General features: G+C 35.2%; 2 protein-coding genes across 2 annotated transcripts; both read right to left on the reverse strand.

Annotated features, from left to right (window-relative positions):
- Window positions 1-271: 271 nt before the first annotated feature.
- LOC123660684 (1,4-alpha-glucan-branching enzyme) lies at window positions 272-10,692 on the reverse strand. Its single transcript, XM_045595736.1, has 14 exons — window positions 10,378-10,692; window positions 8,790-8,959; window positions 8,070-8,287; window positions 7,486-7,630; window positions 7,307-7,397; window positions 6,432-6,641; window positions 5,271-5,342; window positions 4,576-4,747; window positions 3,690-3,899; window positions 2,494-2,665; window positions 1,887-2,071; window positions 968-1,105; window positions 552-665; window positions 272-338 (listed from the first exon to the last, which is right to left on the reverse strand). Exons 1-14 carry the CDS (start codon window positions 10,488-10,490, stop codon window positions 291-293), a joined length of 2,058 nt encoding a protein of 685 aa, XP_045451692.1. The 5' UTR covers window positions 10,491-10,692; the 3' UTR covers window positions 272-290.
- Window positions 10,693-12,201: 1,509 nt separating this feature from the next.
- On the reverse strand, window positions 12,202-12,851 carry LOC123660729 (39S ribosomal protein L41, mitochondrial). The gene has a single exon (XM_045595777.1). It carries the CDS (start codon window positions 12,761-12,763, stop codon window positions 12,275-12,277), a length of 489 nt encoding a protein of 162 aa, XP_045451733.1. The 5' UTR covers window positions 12,764-12,851; the 3' UTR covers window positions 12,202-12,274.
- Between the last annotated feature and the right edge of the window lie 4,804 nt (window positions 12,852-17,655).

Below are 17,655 nucleotides of genomic sequence, written 5' to 3' on the forward strand. Positions count from 1 at the left end.
ATTTTTAAGCACAAAATATATATATTATTTATTTATTTATTTATTGATTCTTAATGTACATCAAAATACAGACACATATAAAGAAAGATACAATACAAGATGTACAAAGGCGATCTTATCGCTAAATAGCGATTTCTTCCAGATAACCTTTGGGTACTGGACAGATACATTTTTTTTACAAAATAATATTGTGCACTTTTAGCATACAGACTTTCATTAACTATATATATTAATAAATTTTCATGAGCCATTTTGTAATATTCAAACTTAATTTTCTTTTCACAATATATTTATTCACAGCGAGCATACACAATAGCAGTACGGCAAGGGATGTAGACCTAAAAAAGAAACAACTTATGTTAAGTCTTATAAAATATATGTTTCTTAAACTTTTTTAAAATAGACAAGGAGAAATTGGAGCACAAACAGAAAAGAAATCAAAACAAATATTCCTTCACTTTAAAGAATCATGGATAACAGATCTTGAATACTCCTTTAATAATTTAGTAAAATTAACTACACTGAAAACTACTAAAACTAATCACTATTACCTGTACTGAATCATTTCTGTTAGCCCAAGGCATATTCTGTGTAAAATGAAACTCTCCATCTGGCTCCACACGACCAAAACCACCATATTTTTTACTGTCTGAACAAAGTACAGCCTGAAAGGAGATTTTATTATTTATTCATTGATTGTGTAAATTCAGGGGGTGAGGAATTTGAAATCGTAAAAAAGTATTAATACAACGCGAAAAAAAAAAAACAATCAAATAGACTGGCAGAAATTCTAAAAATAAATCTAGGCTCCTGTTTTTTTTTTTCAAAATCTTAGTTTTTACTCGTACAATTTTGTAACTTGTAAGTATAGATAACATAATAGGTATATTAAATTTACTTATAAGATGAACTAATCAATTCTGAATCAACACAAAAAAATTATTATAATCCTTCAACGCAGTTTTACCTGATATTTGCCAGATACATCAACCCCAACCCTGTAGTCTGTGAAGCTCTGGAAGGGGTGGAAGTTAAATACAAACAGAAGGCCTGCCCTTTCAAACGCGATCACCTTGTCGCCTTCATGTTTGCATGATACGTAGCCCTTGAAATGAAGTTTTAAGCTATTAATTATGAATAAAAATTTAGAGCGAGACTTATTATTATAACCTACTTATTTTTTGTTACTTATTATATTTTAACAGTTTGTACATGTCCCACACTTGGAAAAAGGCTTGTTTATGTGTGAAAGAGACGGCATAAGAGTAATCGGCACACCTGACTCCATGACCTACTTCAGGCATGGTAAGCGGTTACCATAATCTGCAGCAGCAGGAGCATCGCAAGCGCGTTGCTGGTCTACTCTCGATCCTCTTTAAGAGCCCTGGTCACCTTACCACAGGAATACTATTACTACTACTACTAGAGAGCACTATTTATTATTCAGCTGTAATCTTCTGTACGGTTGAGGTATTTCCTCAGACGTTCTCCAAATTTTTAACACTTTGAGGTAGAGCACAGCTCCTGCTGTATAAAGTTCGTTCCTACTGCTAGCTAGTTAAACAGGTGAATTAGAATTCCTTCATTATTAACGTCGTTTCCTTTATCGCCAAGGACTATTAAGTTCTAAGTTAAGTAGTAATATCACTTAAAAATCAGCGAATTTGGCCCCATTTTTATTCCATGGCTGTCCATGGCGTAATTTTTGAAAAAAAATATCAACACCCATAAAATATTACTTGCCAAATATATTCTAGACAAATATCACAAATTTCGTTCGCTTCACCTGATCAAAGTTTTCGTAACGCTCTCGTTACGCATTCACTAGCTTACTCCAGGGCTTCGCTTACTCAGCGATAAGAATCTATTAAAATTTTATTACTCACGGGATTAGACCTCAACCAGCCGTATTTGTCCTCGAGCGCGTTCATGTCTTTATCGAAGTTGTTGAGGAACTTGTACTTGAGTAAGTCATCGTCTACGAGATGCCACTGTCGGCGCGCGTAGTGATACGAAGAGTTGTTACCCGCGCGTGGGAAGTCCAGCCATTCGGGGTGACCGAATTCGTTACCTGATGACATTTGAAGATGTTTAGTATTTTTACTCCTGGCACATGATCATTCTGTAGTTACTTTTTTTTTTTTTTTATACCACTAGTTCGGCAAACAAGCGTACGGCTCACCTGATGGTAAGAGATTACCGTAGCTTATAGACGCTTGTAACACCAAAAGCATCGCAAGCGCGTTGCCGACCCAATCCCCAATCCCCCCAGGAGCTCTGGTCACCTTACTCACCAACAGGAACACAATAATGCTTGAAAACAGTATTATTTAGCTGTGATCTTCTGTAAGGTCGAGGTGCTACCCCAGTCGGACTGCTCCATATTTTGAGCAGGAAATTTCTGCTGTGCCCTACCTCAGTTAAAACTAACTACTAACGCGAAGCTGAGTGACGCTATTAGTCTGTCGGTGTAGTAAAACACTGGCTCCTCACCGATGAAGTTGAGGTAGGCCTCGCCCCCCAGCGCGTGCGTGATGAGCCGGATCATGCAGTGCAGCGCCAGGCCGCGCTCCACCACGGCGCTGGGCTCGCTCAGCGTGCTCATGTGCGTGTACATGGCCGCGTCCATCAGCCAGAACGCTATGGTCTTGTCGCCCACCAGCGCCTGAGTACAGGTGTCGGCGATCACTGATTCTGGTCAATTATGGCGAACGAGCGTATGGTCCGCCTGACGGTAGCAGCTTAACGGGTGGCATGTATAACAAAAACGGATACCGTAGCCTATGGACGCCAGCAAGACTGCATTGCCGACGGGTTGCCGTCCCTACCTCCGATCCTCCCCTGGAGCTCTGGCTTTCTTACTCACCACAGGAACACAGCACTATTTGTGACCTTCTGTAAGGTTAAGGTGCTTCCCCAGTTGGACTGCTCTAAATTTTGAGAAAGATATTTGCAGCTGTATCTCAATAAAATTTCATCAAAAGATTTAATGTGGAGTTTAAAGAAATAAATGGCGCTTTTTGTTATTTTTTCTTAGAAATACAATAGACCAAACACTTGCTATTTTATTTTAGCCAGAACGTTATCGTTTTCTCTCCTAATCAGGGTGAAATTAGTGTTTAAAAACGATTATTTAATTTGCTCACCTACCAAGTATCCCAATTTTTTTTAAATATATAAAGTTATGTCCACAGGCTTATAATGGCCATGCTTTTGTCATTCCGATTTTTATTTTCGTCAGTGATCGTTTACTTGGTACACTACTGCAGCTTACATTAAGAAAACTAATTATTCTATCTTAGTATCCCTAATGCAGACGTGAGTCCACCGACCAAAATTATGCTAACTTAATTGATATCTTACATGCAAAAAGACATTGTTTTTTATGTTATTTTTCTTTTTTATTATTATTATTATTTATTATATTGCGGCTTGTCTTAATTATTATTGTCTATGTATATATATACACTTACTTGCTATCTATAATATATTTACACTTGTTTTCTAGTTAACGTATATGTACACTTAAGACTTACTTGGCGTACTTACAATATACACTTAACCTATGTTATTATTAGTAAGTTGTTTTTTTTTCTTTATCCTATTTTTTTTAAGTATCCCAATTAAACGAAGGATCTATAGACAATCAAAGACTACAGACAATTATAGAACAATCTTTAAAAAAATACCTGGTCATGACTCTCAGCATAAGCCACAGTGCCCTCCATCCACCGCCTATTAGTCAATGTATGGACAATGTGCCCCATCTTCCAATTTTCATCTTTTTCTTCTTTCAACAGTTTGATCCACATGTCCGGAATTGCCATACCTAAACGGTAATCGAACCCAGTTCCGCCTTCTCGTATTGGTCGCCCGGACGCTGGCATTCCTGATACGTCCTGAAATATTAATGTAATAAAATAGTTAAGAGTTATCATTACCGAATATGAACGACAAGCTGCCCCTAATGTTTCTTAAAAAAATTAAAACTATTATTTAAATATGAAATCATTGTGAGTCTTTTTAAAGACTTTGTAACGATGCCATCTTGTACCATATACCACTCATTTAACGGACAAAATGTTTCTACTACTGAGGATAAGGACAGAAGATTTTCTTAACATGCATTTATACTGCAGACCGACAATTGTAAATAACTCAGAATTTATTCCAAGAAATGAAAGTTTTATCTGACTTTTAACCCAAATTCCGAAAACTAAGCCAACAAATCCATACCAATAAAATAATTGACTAGCCCGTTGGCGCAGTTTGTAGCGAACCTGCTTTCTGCTCCGGGGGTTGTGAATTCGATTCTCACCCCGAGTCTGAGTGTAATTTATTTGTTTATTTATTTATTTATATGTATTATATATGTGTGTTTATCGAAAAAAGAAATGTAGCTATACCAGTCGTCTGTTACCTATACACAAGCATTAAGTTGCTTACTTTAGGAACAGATGACCGTGAGTGTATGTTGTAAATATTTATTTATTTATTATTAATTATTTAATTAATCGATATTTTTTTGGAACAGCTTTTAGAGAAAAAAAGGTATAACTAAAATAAAAAATAAACCTCAGCGATCGTAATAGCCCTCTTGTCGATGGAGTGGACGAGCTCGTTAGCTAACATGAGATACACGAGAGCTTCAGTGTCGACGTTAAGTCCATAGTACTCGTCGTAGTTGCCCGAAAATCCTTCTCCTATACCGCGGCTGTGGTATAACATGGATGTGACGCCGTCGAATCTAGATAGTTAATAAAAACAAACTTATTATAAATCACTTTACCTTATAAAATTCAAGATATATTGCACAAAAGACAAATACATAGGACATCAAAATTTGAAAAAGTTATGCATAAGTACCGCCTTGCCGCTTTTAAGTAAAAGTTACCGAGATGATATTGATAGCGGTCTAATTATTATCAATATCAACTTTGCAGACCAATTAAACATTTTTTTACAAGAAAGAAAAGTATAATACAATGTGTAAAGACAAAAATACTCATGGCGAATTGTCTACTCGTAATTTCATGGTGGTGATTTTCATGGTGTCGTACCAGCATTAAAATACACATATTGTACCTTAGTATTAGTAATTAATCGAGCAGATATTTGCTTTCTATTGTAGTTAAGGTTTCCATCAATTTCTATCAATTCTCCAATATTACTTAACACAAGTAAAATAAAATTATAAATGTCTACGTTTCATAAAAAGCAACAAATAAAACAATACAATAAATAAAAATTAAAAGGATTTCAATGCTTACCTAAATCCGTCGAATTGATATTCCTCCTGATACCATCGCAAATTAGACAACAAAAATCTTAGCACCTCAGTTCTGCAAAAGTAAATTCATTCTTTAAGCCCATTCATTCATGTAAAGGTAATATTATATAACATTAATGTAGAAAGTTACACAAGCACCATGGAACTACAACCTAGATATTTAAGTTCGGTATCTATATTCAGAAAAAAAAATCGGTACATGACATCTCATCATGCTCTAGTTTAATGTTTTCGAGCGAAATTAAACGTTTTTCTATCCCTTACACAAAAAAATGGGGTGTTACAAATTTGGCGCCAATGTCTGTCTGCCAAAGGTTCATCTTTTCGGGAGCGAATTAATATGATTTTACTGTCATAAAAGCGACTTTCCTTGTAGTGCTTCTTAGTATGTTTGGTAAAAATCGATACTGCAATTTGAACATGATCAGCTCCTTTCCAAAATGGCCCGTTTTCGGAAAAAGCGGGATTATTGTGCAGGATTTTTTTTTTATGTAACTTGATCGGCAAATGAGCGTAAGGCTCACCTGATGGTAAGCGAGTACTGTAGCTTATAGACGCCTGCAACACCAGAAGCATCGCAAATGCGTTGCCGACCCTATCCCCAATTCCTTCCAAGAGCTTTGATCACCTTATTCACCAACAGGAACACAACTTGAAAACATCATTATTTAGCTGTAATCTTCTGTAAGGTCGAGGTACTACCCCAGGTTGGCTGCTAAATATTTTGAGCAGGATATTTCCTGCTGTGCTTTACTTAATTTATATATTTACAGTTTTATTTTAAATTTAATAATTATCTAAACTAGTGGTCGCCCAGTGGTCGAAGTTCGACTATAATTAAATTAAATTATAAGTTTGAACATTATTAAGATTCTGTTGTCAAAGACTATACTTCTATAATAATAAACAAAAGAGTATATATGTGTGTGTGTGTGTTTCAAATACATGGTAGTGTGTGTAACTGTGTAATGTATTTTATATGCATAATTAAAAAAAAAATCAGCATTCTGTACTCCTTCTCTATATAAACTATAAGTTTGCGAAATTGGGCGTGTGCGTAAAAAGAGTACAACATTTTTGCTTCACGTATTAATATGTAGAAGAAGATAAGAATTTTAAGAGTTTATAGGATAAAACGAACTCCGAGTAGTTGAAGAGGCGGCTGTCCCACAGCGAGTGCGTGCCGCGGGCCCCGTCGTGGAAGTAGCAGGCGCCGGTGCCGTCGAACTCGTTGAGCCCGTCCAGCGTGTTCTTGGACGCGTGCGAGTGCACGACGTCCAGCAGCACGTAGATGCCCAGCTCGTGCGCGCGGTCGATGAGCTGCTTCAGCTCGCACGGCGTGCCGTAGCGGCTGCGCAGGCCAGTGCACTCGTGTATTATTGTTTTTTTTTTTTTTTTTTTTTTTAATTTAAATTACTATTTGGTGGGTGGGATTTTGAGCGAGATCTGATGGGCATTTTTGTGAGCGGTCCTTAATAAAGCGTATTTAGTAGACTATTATTTATTTATTAAGTATTCACCTACGTTGATGATGTTCTAATTTTTTTTTACTTGTCGACGAAAAGGTAATATTTAGAATAAAGTTTTAATATTGTTGTAAACGATATATACCAAAAATAATAAAGTTGGCCTCGTTGATGACATCTCAAGAATGAGTATCCTTAAATAAGATTAATAATAAGAAGAATCGTTCACACAAATTAATAATGAAATCAAGTGAAATTAATTATTTACAAGATTTTGACCAATATTTCAAAACAGAAATTTCTGAGTAACGTTTATTATTAGATTATAAGCTGAAATACATAGAACGAAGACGGCCAGCAGCGTCTTCGGTGCGACAAAGTCAGCCCTGCGGTCACCAACCCGCCTGCCCAGCGTGGTGACTATGACCAAAATACATGAGTTCTCGCCAGTTTTGGCGTAAACTTGTGTAGGCTTATGTCCAGCAGTGGTCTGTGATAGACTGAAATGATAATGATAATGATGATGAATGATGAAGCTGAAATAGTATACCTGCTAGCTGCAAAGAAGCTTGTGACTTGATATCCAAAAGACGCGTAATATGCGTGTTCCATTATAGCCATTAACTGAATTGCATTGTATCCTGAAAGTTGAAAAAAATTGTATAATATTAAATAATACTTTGTTCTAGGAATTTGAATTGAAATTACTGAATTTTGATTAAAAAATACCTAAGTTTTTAATTCTAGGTAACACGTTATCCTTAAACTCTGCATATGTTCCAACTCTCCCTTCGTTGGTAGCTATTCCAACGTGGCACTCGTAAATACGTAAAGAAGCAGGTCTATCCACCTTATTGTGTTTGAATCGATAGGGCTGAAATATAACATAAATGTAATTTTTTTTTAAATATTGTTACATTACTGCAATTTTCTTTAATAAGAAAAATAATATACCGCATCGTTCTACAAATAAGTAATAAATTATACAGAGCTTAAAAGTTTGACGACGCGATAGCACAGCGGTTACAGCACTGGCTGTTTTGCGCTGGCGGTCGCGGGTTCGATCCTCGGTCACGACAGACATTTGTATTGGCCATATAGATGTTTGTCGTGGTCTGGTGTTTGTGTGTTTCCGGACCCCCGACATGGGCGCAATAGGATTGCTGGGGGCTGCTGAGTGACAAGCGTTTATTTATTTGAAAGTATTTCGCGTTACTGTCAAATATACTCGTAAATTAGGTTCACGCAGTTAACATAAGCACAGTATGTTTATTTTTATATAATGTATAGAGTTAGATTCGTAACTCTGTTACCTCATCTGGGTTGTAAATAAACTGTTGGTACGTAAAACCTTCAAATGGTTTGACATAGCTCGCCCATGGAGACACTCTGTATAAATGGTCATTGACTATTAACTGGACGCGACTTCCGTGCTTGATAGGACAAGAGCCATCTGGATTCTCTGGTATATGAAGCTCCCATTTACCAAATTCTAGTTTTCTAAACGGGTGACTTTTTGGGTTCCAGCCATCTGGAAATAAAATAATTTTTAATATAATGATTTTAAATTAATTCGAGAATTAATTGACGATTAATTCAGCTTGTAACATCTCACTGCTGGGCATAAACCTCTTTGTCCGTGTTGGAGAAGGGTCAGAACCTATATGATAGCTACCGGGACCAACAGCTATACCTGCTCTCGAAGATGCGGTGAAAAGACACAACTAGAGAATATCCACTCTAATGGAGATCGAACCAGTGACCGCCGATGTTCTCTTCTAATAATAGTCCACTATAGTTTAAGATTTTAGAACAGGATCAGGATATAGGTTATGAAAAAATATAATAATAGAAAACTTAGGGCATTTAAAAAACTGAATAAATCGTGATAAAAATCCGAAAAAGTTGTTTCGTTATGATGAGTGAAATTCGCGTAAGCATTAGAAAAAAATATAAAAATAGAAGTTAGCTTTTAGAAACTCCAATGTCATTTTTGCAAGCTAATTATAAGGCTATATAACATTAATGCTTACTGAAGTCTCCCTGAAGATGAACCGAATGTGCTCCCGGGGCCCATTCTCGCCAGACGACGGATCCATCTGCCCCAAATTGTGGTCCATAATATCTATATCCAGTAGTAAAGCCCTCCACACCTCCTTCCCAGGCTTCAATTTTATCCCATATGTCTTTAAAGCAAGCATACCTGTACAATAAAAACAAAAAATAGTTGCTTAATATTAAGTATTTCAATACTTTTTGAATAAATTTTTGTTAATTATGTTTTTACTAAAATAACTGGAAAAAAAATGGAAAACATTTTCATCCGACTAATATGCGCTACATTTTAGTTGTTTAAGCAAGTTATTTTACTCTTTGATTTTAGTCTATCTTAGTCCACGGTTGGACATAGATATAAGTAGGTAGTAGTTAACTACCCTACACCTAAGTAATTTTAATATAGTAATGACAAAACTATTTATTTACTGTATTTTGTATATAGGAATAAAGTCACCTTTTATTTAATATAAACACTGATAAATAAATAAACTGTGGTATAACATAAACTTAATTAGTATTCAATCGGAAAACTGAACATCTAAGAAACGAAAATGGGACACACAATTTCTAAAGCAAATTAAATGTTTAATCGAATACTGACTTGTGGTTGCAGTCGCTATAATGTTTTTTTTTTTTTTTTTATCTTGAAAAAGAAATTCTGATGTAGTGCGTGTAAGATGTTCCGAATCCATGCAAATTTGTTGACCTAGGATTCGGCAAAGGATTTCGAAATCCTTTCAGTGTAATTCGTGTTTATTTTTTTCGTGTAACCATTAACACGTCACACGTCGCGGTTTTCACCTTGTCTTAGTCTAGCTAATCTAATTAAAAAGCAATTTGTTAGTACCATCATTTTTGGAAACTTAAAATGTACTCAAATTTATAGTTATTTATAGTTCATGGAAAGTTTTAAAAAACACCTTAGTAATTATATTACATATCATTAAATTATTATAGTATATATTAGCTACTACTACCTACTAGATTTTTTGTTGTCTACTTTTAAACCGGTACCAATTAATTCGAATAGGTACCTGTTTTATTATTATCATGCTGTGTCTTATACAATTGGCAGTTTTAAAATTAAATCAAGGCATACTAAAATAAACTCATATTATAACTAGGTCTTGCTTCACGTATAATATAAAACATTCTATAAATTATAGGTAACTTCTACGATATAAATTGTTTACTGAAATGACCTTAAGTTTGACATTGAAAATATCATTCCTATCCATTTGAAGCGGTAAAGCGCTTTGTATCTAAATCATAGTTCTTATAGAAACAAATTTTAACACAAGAGTGATACAATCAATAAATAGAATATTTTTAAGTCTATTCGTTTTAGAATTAATAGGTATCATATGCTATTAACTTTGAAATAGTTTCTAAAATTGTCAACATTCGAGAGCTTTATCAAGCGCTTTATTGCTGGTTTGTAGTATCACAGTAAACAGAAAAGTTAACCTATAATATTTTTCGATTTTCGAAAGATTTGTTATTGTTGTAATAAATGTACAACTTTTACTACGAAATTAAAGGCAAAAATAGATTAGGACTCACCGTCGGCGAATTTCTCTTTCGTAAGGCCTCAAATAACCATCTCTTTCGAATAATTTTGTTAGATCGGGTACAGGCACATTCATCGGATCCATAGCGGAATAATTACCACCCATTTTATCTATATGTAGATATATATGTAAAAATTTTAAACGAGTGCGCACGCGCCGTACAATATAACAACCACAACCGCGCGAAGCAATAAACGAAGTTTGAGTAATGAATTTACTAGGTTACCCTACTCAGATTAATTTCATATTAGATACTGAATACTGATAATACACAGCCGGGTCAATCGTGTCATTGATAGTTATTTTAAGTCATAACGACAAAACTTCGTGTGACATAAGAAGAAAATATGAATGTTATTTTCAGGTTACCTACTAAAATAAAATTCTCGTGTCACAGTGTTTGGGGCCAAACTCCTCCGCAGCGGCTTGACCGATTCGTAGGTATGAAAATTTTTGTGCATATTTGGTAGGTCGGTCGAAAACGATTTTTTAAACCTCTAAGTTATAACAAATTAACAACATTGACCGGGTCAGCTATTAAAAAAAATTACTTTCTTTTTAACCGATGTCAAAAAAGGAGGTATTCTCAATTCGACCGTATATATATATATATATATATATATATATATATATATATATATATATATATGTAAAGTTTTTTTAATGCAGAAAGGAGATATCCCAAGGGTGGTACCATGATAAGGAAACCAGGATCTGATGATGGCATGCCAGAGAAATCGAGGGGAATCTTCGAAAATCGTAGTGGCGAATAGTGCGTTTGTTAATTTATTTCGTCTACTTACTTGTCGATGTAATTGAAGTAGGTTTTTTTTTTTTCATTTGCTAGCAAATACAATTATCAATTAATTTTTATTTTAATATTTGCATTGAAAAATACTTATTATTACTTATTTACACATGAGTTCATGCCATTTTTGTAGCGAACTTGTGGAGGCCTATATCCAACAGTGGACTGCAATAGGCTGAAGTGATGATGATGATGATGACTTACTATACTTTTGAAAATACTTATTTTTTTATATGCTCTTTGGATACTTACTGAACTTTTTACCTTTCTATTTCAATACAAATCTTTTACATAGAATCAGGTAGGGTTAAAAATTAATTTTTAAAAATTAATTTATAGAAATGTAACTAATTATATCGCCCCAAAAATTTTCTTTCATCTATCGCATGTCGCAAGTGTTTCGCGGCATTTATTTGTTTTGATTTGTGTATTAATGTAAATGTTTTTATTCACCATTCACAAAAATTCCACTTGCATCGTGGTTTCATAATAGTAAACAGTTATCATCTGAACTTAAATACCTCATAAGTAAATAGCTCATTGTTTTTAACAATAATTCTATTTTTTATTGTACTTTTATGTCGACAAAAAAGTGTATGGCTCATCTGATGAGAAGCAATTATCGTAACTCATTGTCGACCTCACCGTCCATCCCCCTCCCTCCTCAGGAGTTCTGGTCACCTTACTCACCCCAGGAACACAACACTGCTTGAGAGCAATAAAATTCAGTAGTGCAGAATATTTTGTAGTGTGTCCTACTTGTTTTTATTACCTAGATAAAGGTTAGGTTAGGCTAACAGCTTACCATTATGTTGACTATACACTTGTTTACCGTCCTGGTCAATTAAAAAAATGCCTTTAAATTCATATTGTGGTAAAGGTAAATAGCATTGTCAAAATATAGACATGTAATCCTTCATTTTATTAATAAAGAATTATTAGGAATATTTAAATTTTGTGTGTGTTGTATGTAATTTCCTCAATATATCAAGAATGTAATATAACTCATTTGTGTTTACAATTTATTTATTGTTATATACAATTAAACTACATGCTAAAACTATAATATTATGGAGTACACCTAAAATATATCCGAGCCTGTTCGTTTAGCTCTTTGTATGGCTTCTTCTGGTTGCAATTTTTCTTCCTCAGATGGTTCTAGGGGTAACCCTTCTTCAGATAACTTATTTTCTTTAAAGTCCGTTACAATTTTTTTGCTATACACAGCATCAAATAGTTGTTGCGCGGTAAACTCGCTTTGGATAACATCTTCTGCTTTGTATGAGACATAGGGTTTCAGTTCGCAGTCCTTCAAATCAGGAACAATAAGCTCGGGTATCATTTCTGGTACAGAGACGAAGCGCCCGTTTAACACATATCCTACATCACGGACGCCCCGTTTGTCGATCTCCAGTTCAGGATTTGGACCAGCTTGGTTCTGTTTATGCAATCTGCTGCCTCTTTTATTAGGTATTACAAATTTTCGGAAATTGCGTTTTCCTTCACGGGGTGTGGTAAGTGAAATATTTCTTTTTATTATTAAGTTAATGAATGCAGTAGATTTAGACATATTTACTTATTTATTATACAAAAAAGTTTAAAGACGTACAGGTTATGTTTATGTCACATTGACAATTTGACAGGAGTCAGTGACTAATGGTAATAGTCTATTTATTACCTTTTTAATTTATCTACTCTATGGTCGTCATCATCATCATCATCACCACCATCACTTCAGCGTTCACCCTATCGCTATCGGTCGGCTTTTTAAGTTCCGTAGCAGTATTTTAGCTTATAAGATAACGTAAGTGTTACTCAGAAATTTCTGTTTTGAAATATTGGTCAAAAATGGTGGTGTGGATAATTAATTTCACTTGATTTCCTTATTAATTTGTGTGAAGGATTCTTCGCCATCGGTCGGCTTTTTTAACACACAGTTAATAACTACGTATTTATATTTTACTGTACTTTCCGAAACTATCGGACAATTCTGAATAATTTAAAATATGTAATCGAGCCCAATACCGTAAAGTATGACAACTTTGTATAATCATCGACACTGGTAGACATAAAGGAAATTTAGGTTTCTTTGATAGCATGGGTTAAGATACAGTTTAACTATATTGCCATACAATGATCGGTGCAACTTGTGTGCCATTCGTTTCTTATTTTTGATCCAGGGGTGCTGATTGCTGAACCTTTGACACTTTAGAACCTCGATTACAAATCCATTATTTTATTGACTTTACTTATGACGAATTGACTACTACCAATACTTGTAGCATTTGTAGATTTATATTATATTAAATAGTTTTATTGCACTTAATAACAGAATATACAGAAAATTACATATATAGTTGATGGCAAAGGTGGACTTATCCCTAGAAGAGATCTCTTCCAGTCAACCAATGGTCATGAGAGAGAGTGTCATATAGCGGGGGACACAGTGCAAGAAATAACAATATTGAGAAAATAGTTGAATAACTGTAATGTATTACAAACTTATAACTATAAATACATACACACATACATATCATACATACATATACATATATATACATACACACACACATACATACATATACACATAAATACATACAAATACATAACATAATAGATAGGTAATTATATACTTACATATTCTCTAAGTAGATGATTGTAAATTGACTTGAGAAATAAAGTGCTCCTTTAATTTACGTTTGAAGGAAACAAGGGAAGGACTTTATTGGATACTTTCTGGGAGTTTGTTCCACAGTATAGAGGCGCGTACAGCAAATGAATTAAGTTTGAATTTGGTATTGCACTTTGGTACATCCAGCTTTGTTGTAATGCCAGGGTGCCTGGAACGATTAGGAGAGGGTAGGAAGTGAAAACGGGATCGAAGATAAGAAGGAGAGTTTGGATCACGTAGGATATTAAAGAGAGTAGATAGGATATGCATATCACGACGAAAGCGAATAGGGAGCCATTTGATTTGAGCACGGAAGTGAGAGATACGATCAAACTTTCGCAAGCCAAAAATGAAGCGTACTGCGAGATTCTGAAGTCGCTCCAATTTTCTAAGCAGCTCCCCTGTCACATCCAGATAGCATACATCGGCATAGTCAAGGATAGGTTGTAGAAGGGATTGCGCGAGCATATATTTGGTTTTGAAAGGAAGAAAATACTGGAGACGCTTGAGAGAGTGGATCGAGTAATGTATTCTTTTGCTGATTTCGTTAATATGAGCTTTCCAAGACAGGTTGCAGTCCATAATATGGCCCAAATTTCTAACCTTATCAGAGTAAGGGATTTGGACCCCAGAGTAACAGATTTTAGGTACAAATTCCCAGTCAAGTCTGCCTCTCAACCGACTGCTACCAATAATGATGGCTTGTGATTTTGCAGGATTTACTAGCAGACCAAAAGACTCAGCCCAGACCTGAACAGCAGCAAGATCAGTATTTAAAATTCCAACAGCCTCAGTCAAGCTGAAGTGTCGGTATATTTGTAGATCGTCTGCATACAGATGGAAGGGAGAAGTGATAACACGGGAAACATTATTAATAAAGACAGAAAAAAGTAAAGCCAATAATATAGTAATAATACGCCACCTTGTGGAACGCCAGCAGTGAGGTCCATCCGAATACGACGAGCTATCATCGAGAGTCACACGCTGCTGGCGTCCAGAAAGATAAGAGTGAAACCAATCAATAGCTGTGGGTGAAATATTAACAGCTCGCAAGGTACCAAGAAGAATGTCGTAGTCAACAGAGTTAAAGACACTGCTGAAGTCCAGCAGAATCATGGCAGTGAGCTTGGTTTGATCCATTGCACACCGCACATCCTCCGAAACATTCAGCAGCGCTCCCACAGTGCTGTGGGATGGACGGAAACTGGATTGAAAAGGACATATGAGGTTGTGAGGGGAAAGATGGCTGTAAATTTGATTATGCACGACGGATTCTAGGACTTTGGAGAGTAGAGGAAGAATAGAAATAGGACGAAATTGAGAAGGATTAGTAGGATTGGCGGTTTTAGGAAGGGCTATGACTAGGGCTTTCTTCCATAGTGATGGAAAGACGTTGCATGTAAGTGAAAAGTTAATAATGTGTGTCATTACAGGTGCAATGTCCTCCAACACAGGAAGAATCATGTCGAAGCTGAGGCTATCGCTACTAATAGCCTTTGTTGATATGAAACGGACATGCTTCTTGATAGTTTCTTGCGAGACTGTTTGAAAAGAAAAGAGAGGTAGGTTTGGTGGCACAAGAGTAGATAAAAATGAAAGAGTAGAAAATTTTGTATTAGAATCCACAATTATAGGAGAGGTAGTAAAGTAAGTATTTAAAGAGTTGAGATCAACGGAACTTTTACAAGTTACCTTGGATTTGCCCACACCTAATGACCTCAAGAATCTCCAAGCTTGCGCTTGGCAGAGATCCTGAATTGAAGAGTGGATGTAACGGCGTTTAGCATCCCTGCACAATCTGATGCAGATGTTACGAAGCATTTGTACACATTCAAGTTTTCTTCCGTTGGATTTTTTTTGTTTTTCGTTTTCGCTCTATCGCGTTTTTGATAACAGGTGTTAACCAGGGAGCAGGAAGATGTTTAATGCGTACAGGTTTTACTGGTGCATGTGTGTCGTAAATTCTAATTAGTTCAGCAGTAAATGAGGTGACCATATCGTTGATATTGCTTGCCGCGAGTGTAGTGGACCAATCAGTGTTTTTAATGTCCTCTCTCAAGCGTTCTAAATCCATATGCTTAAAATTTCGCTGAAAAAGAACTTTACCTCTAACCTTGGGTCGTACTTTATATGCAAGAAAAATAAGGTCGTGGTGAGAAAAGGGGGCTGTTATCTGCCCATGAGAGATAGCAAGGTTAGGGTTAGAGATAAAGATGAGGTCGATGAGTGAAGGTCTGCAGTTGGGAAAGTAATGTGTAGGTGCGGTAAAATTAAGAGTCTGCAGGTTCAATGATGACAAGATGGAATTCAAGGTGTTAGTTCTCATATCATTATTTAGTAGGCATGTATTGAGATCACCCATGCAAATCACATGATCGTATATGGGTACTAGTCTCTCTAGAATATCTTCGAGTGTGTCAAAGTAATTAATTTTGTCACTAGGACAGTACAGAACGCCAAGCAATATTTTTTTGTGATGGGCTATCAATTCTAGGAACAGATATTCCAGAGAGCCAGTTAGCTGAGGGCTAGATGCGCAAACAACAGTGGCGCAAATATGGCTGCGCAGGTAAATGCCCACACCACCACCACCCCGATCAGCGAGAGATTTATTCATAGGATATATAATTATAGATATTTAATGAGTACAAAATACTTACATTTTTTATGCATGTATGTATGTTTTTGTTGTAGATCTTTTCAGTAGGTACCTACAACTTTGCCATTGAACTTTTTCCATAGGACTAGTAGTTTAGCCGGAAATCGACACAACAGTTTTTTTTACCCTTAAACCTCCTACCACTTCCCGACCTCAGATCACCCGTAATTTATTTTTCCTATCATTGTCATTGTATTCTCTTCCTTTTCCAATGGATTTCATACATATTCCTACTATATTTTTTTTCACTTTTTACCATTTTCAAAAGCTAAAAGCACTTGTCTAATCATAATAAGGTGGCATGTAAAGCTTCTCTTAAGGGGCTACTCTAGTACCTCAGCTCGAATTCAGATTTCACCCGTACTAAATACACATGAGAATTGAGAGCGCTTGGTCGTTCATCGCGCGAATTATATGTATTTTCTCCCCACAAACATTATCAATAGTTATTTTTTAAAAAACGCAACACATAAAATGTTCTTCATACTTATTTCAATTACCATCCTTAATCTCAAGTCCATAACTTCTATATTTACTGAGATATTAAGGTTTTAATACAAAAATAGAGGTAACTTTTCGATTTTTTTTTATCGAGAAAATTTTATGGAATCGTGTTTTCGAAACATATGAAAGATAGTTTATGTCCGGAACTTTACCATACATAAATTTCAAACTTAAATATTCAGTAGTTTGAGAGGATATGGACATCCTGCCGAGTGGAAAATAAGCAATTTGAGGTAGCATACACTCTTAATCTTGTGGCCTCTAAATTGTACTTTGTGAAAATTTAATAAAGAATTTTAGAAAGGGGGTTTTTAATCATACAAAAACAATCGATAAACAAAATCGTTAGTCAAATTGTATAATTTAAAACATTTCAACAGTAACACATTGTTACTTTTATAAATTATAAAATTCAAAATGAAAATTCATAAGTGAAACATATGTGAGTAAGCTCAGAAACCTTAACGGTTTATAAGAAAAAATTACAATCACAAAATCGACAATATTTTGGTTTAAAATACCTTTTTATTTTTTAAATAAATGGTTTGATAACATATGTATGTAAATGTTTTGATAACATGTGTATATTTAACCATATAAAGCTTATAGTTAAACCCATGTGACCAAG

This window comes from Melitaea cinxia, chromosome 15 (genome assembly GCF_905220565.1).
Source record: "Melitaea cinxia chromosome 15, ilMelCinx1.1, whole genome shotgun sequence".
NCBI lineage: Eukaryota > Metazoa > Arthropoda > Insecta > Lepidoptera > Nymphalidae > Melitaea > Melitaea cinxia.

Excerpts from the sequence above, each read along its gene's own strand:
- LOC123660684 (XM_045595736.1), bottom strand. The coding sequence starts at position 10,490 with ATGGGTGGTAATTATTCCGCTATGGATCCGATGAATGTGCCTGTACCC. Across the intron at positions 5,343-6,431 it reads CGCCTCTTCAACTACTCGGA|AACTGAGGTGCTAAGATTTT; the intron begins GTTCGTTTTATC and ends TTACTTTTGCAG. Across the intron at positions 2,666-3,689 it reads ATGCTGAGAGTCATGACCAG|GCGCTGGTGGGCGACAAGAC; the intron begins GTATTTTTTTAA and ends ACCTGTACTCAG.
- LOC123660729 (XM_045595777.1), bottom strand. The coding sequence starts at position 12,763 with ATGTCTAAATCTACTGCATTCATTAACTTAATAATAAAAAGAAATATT.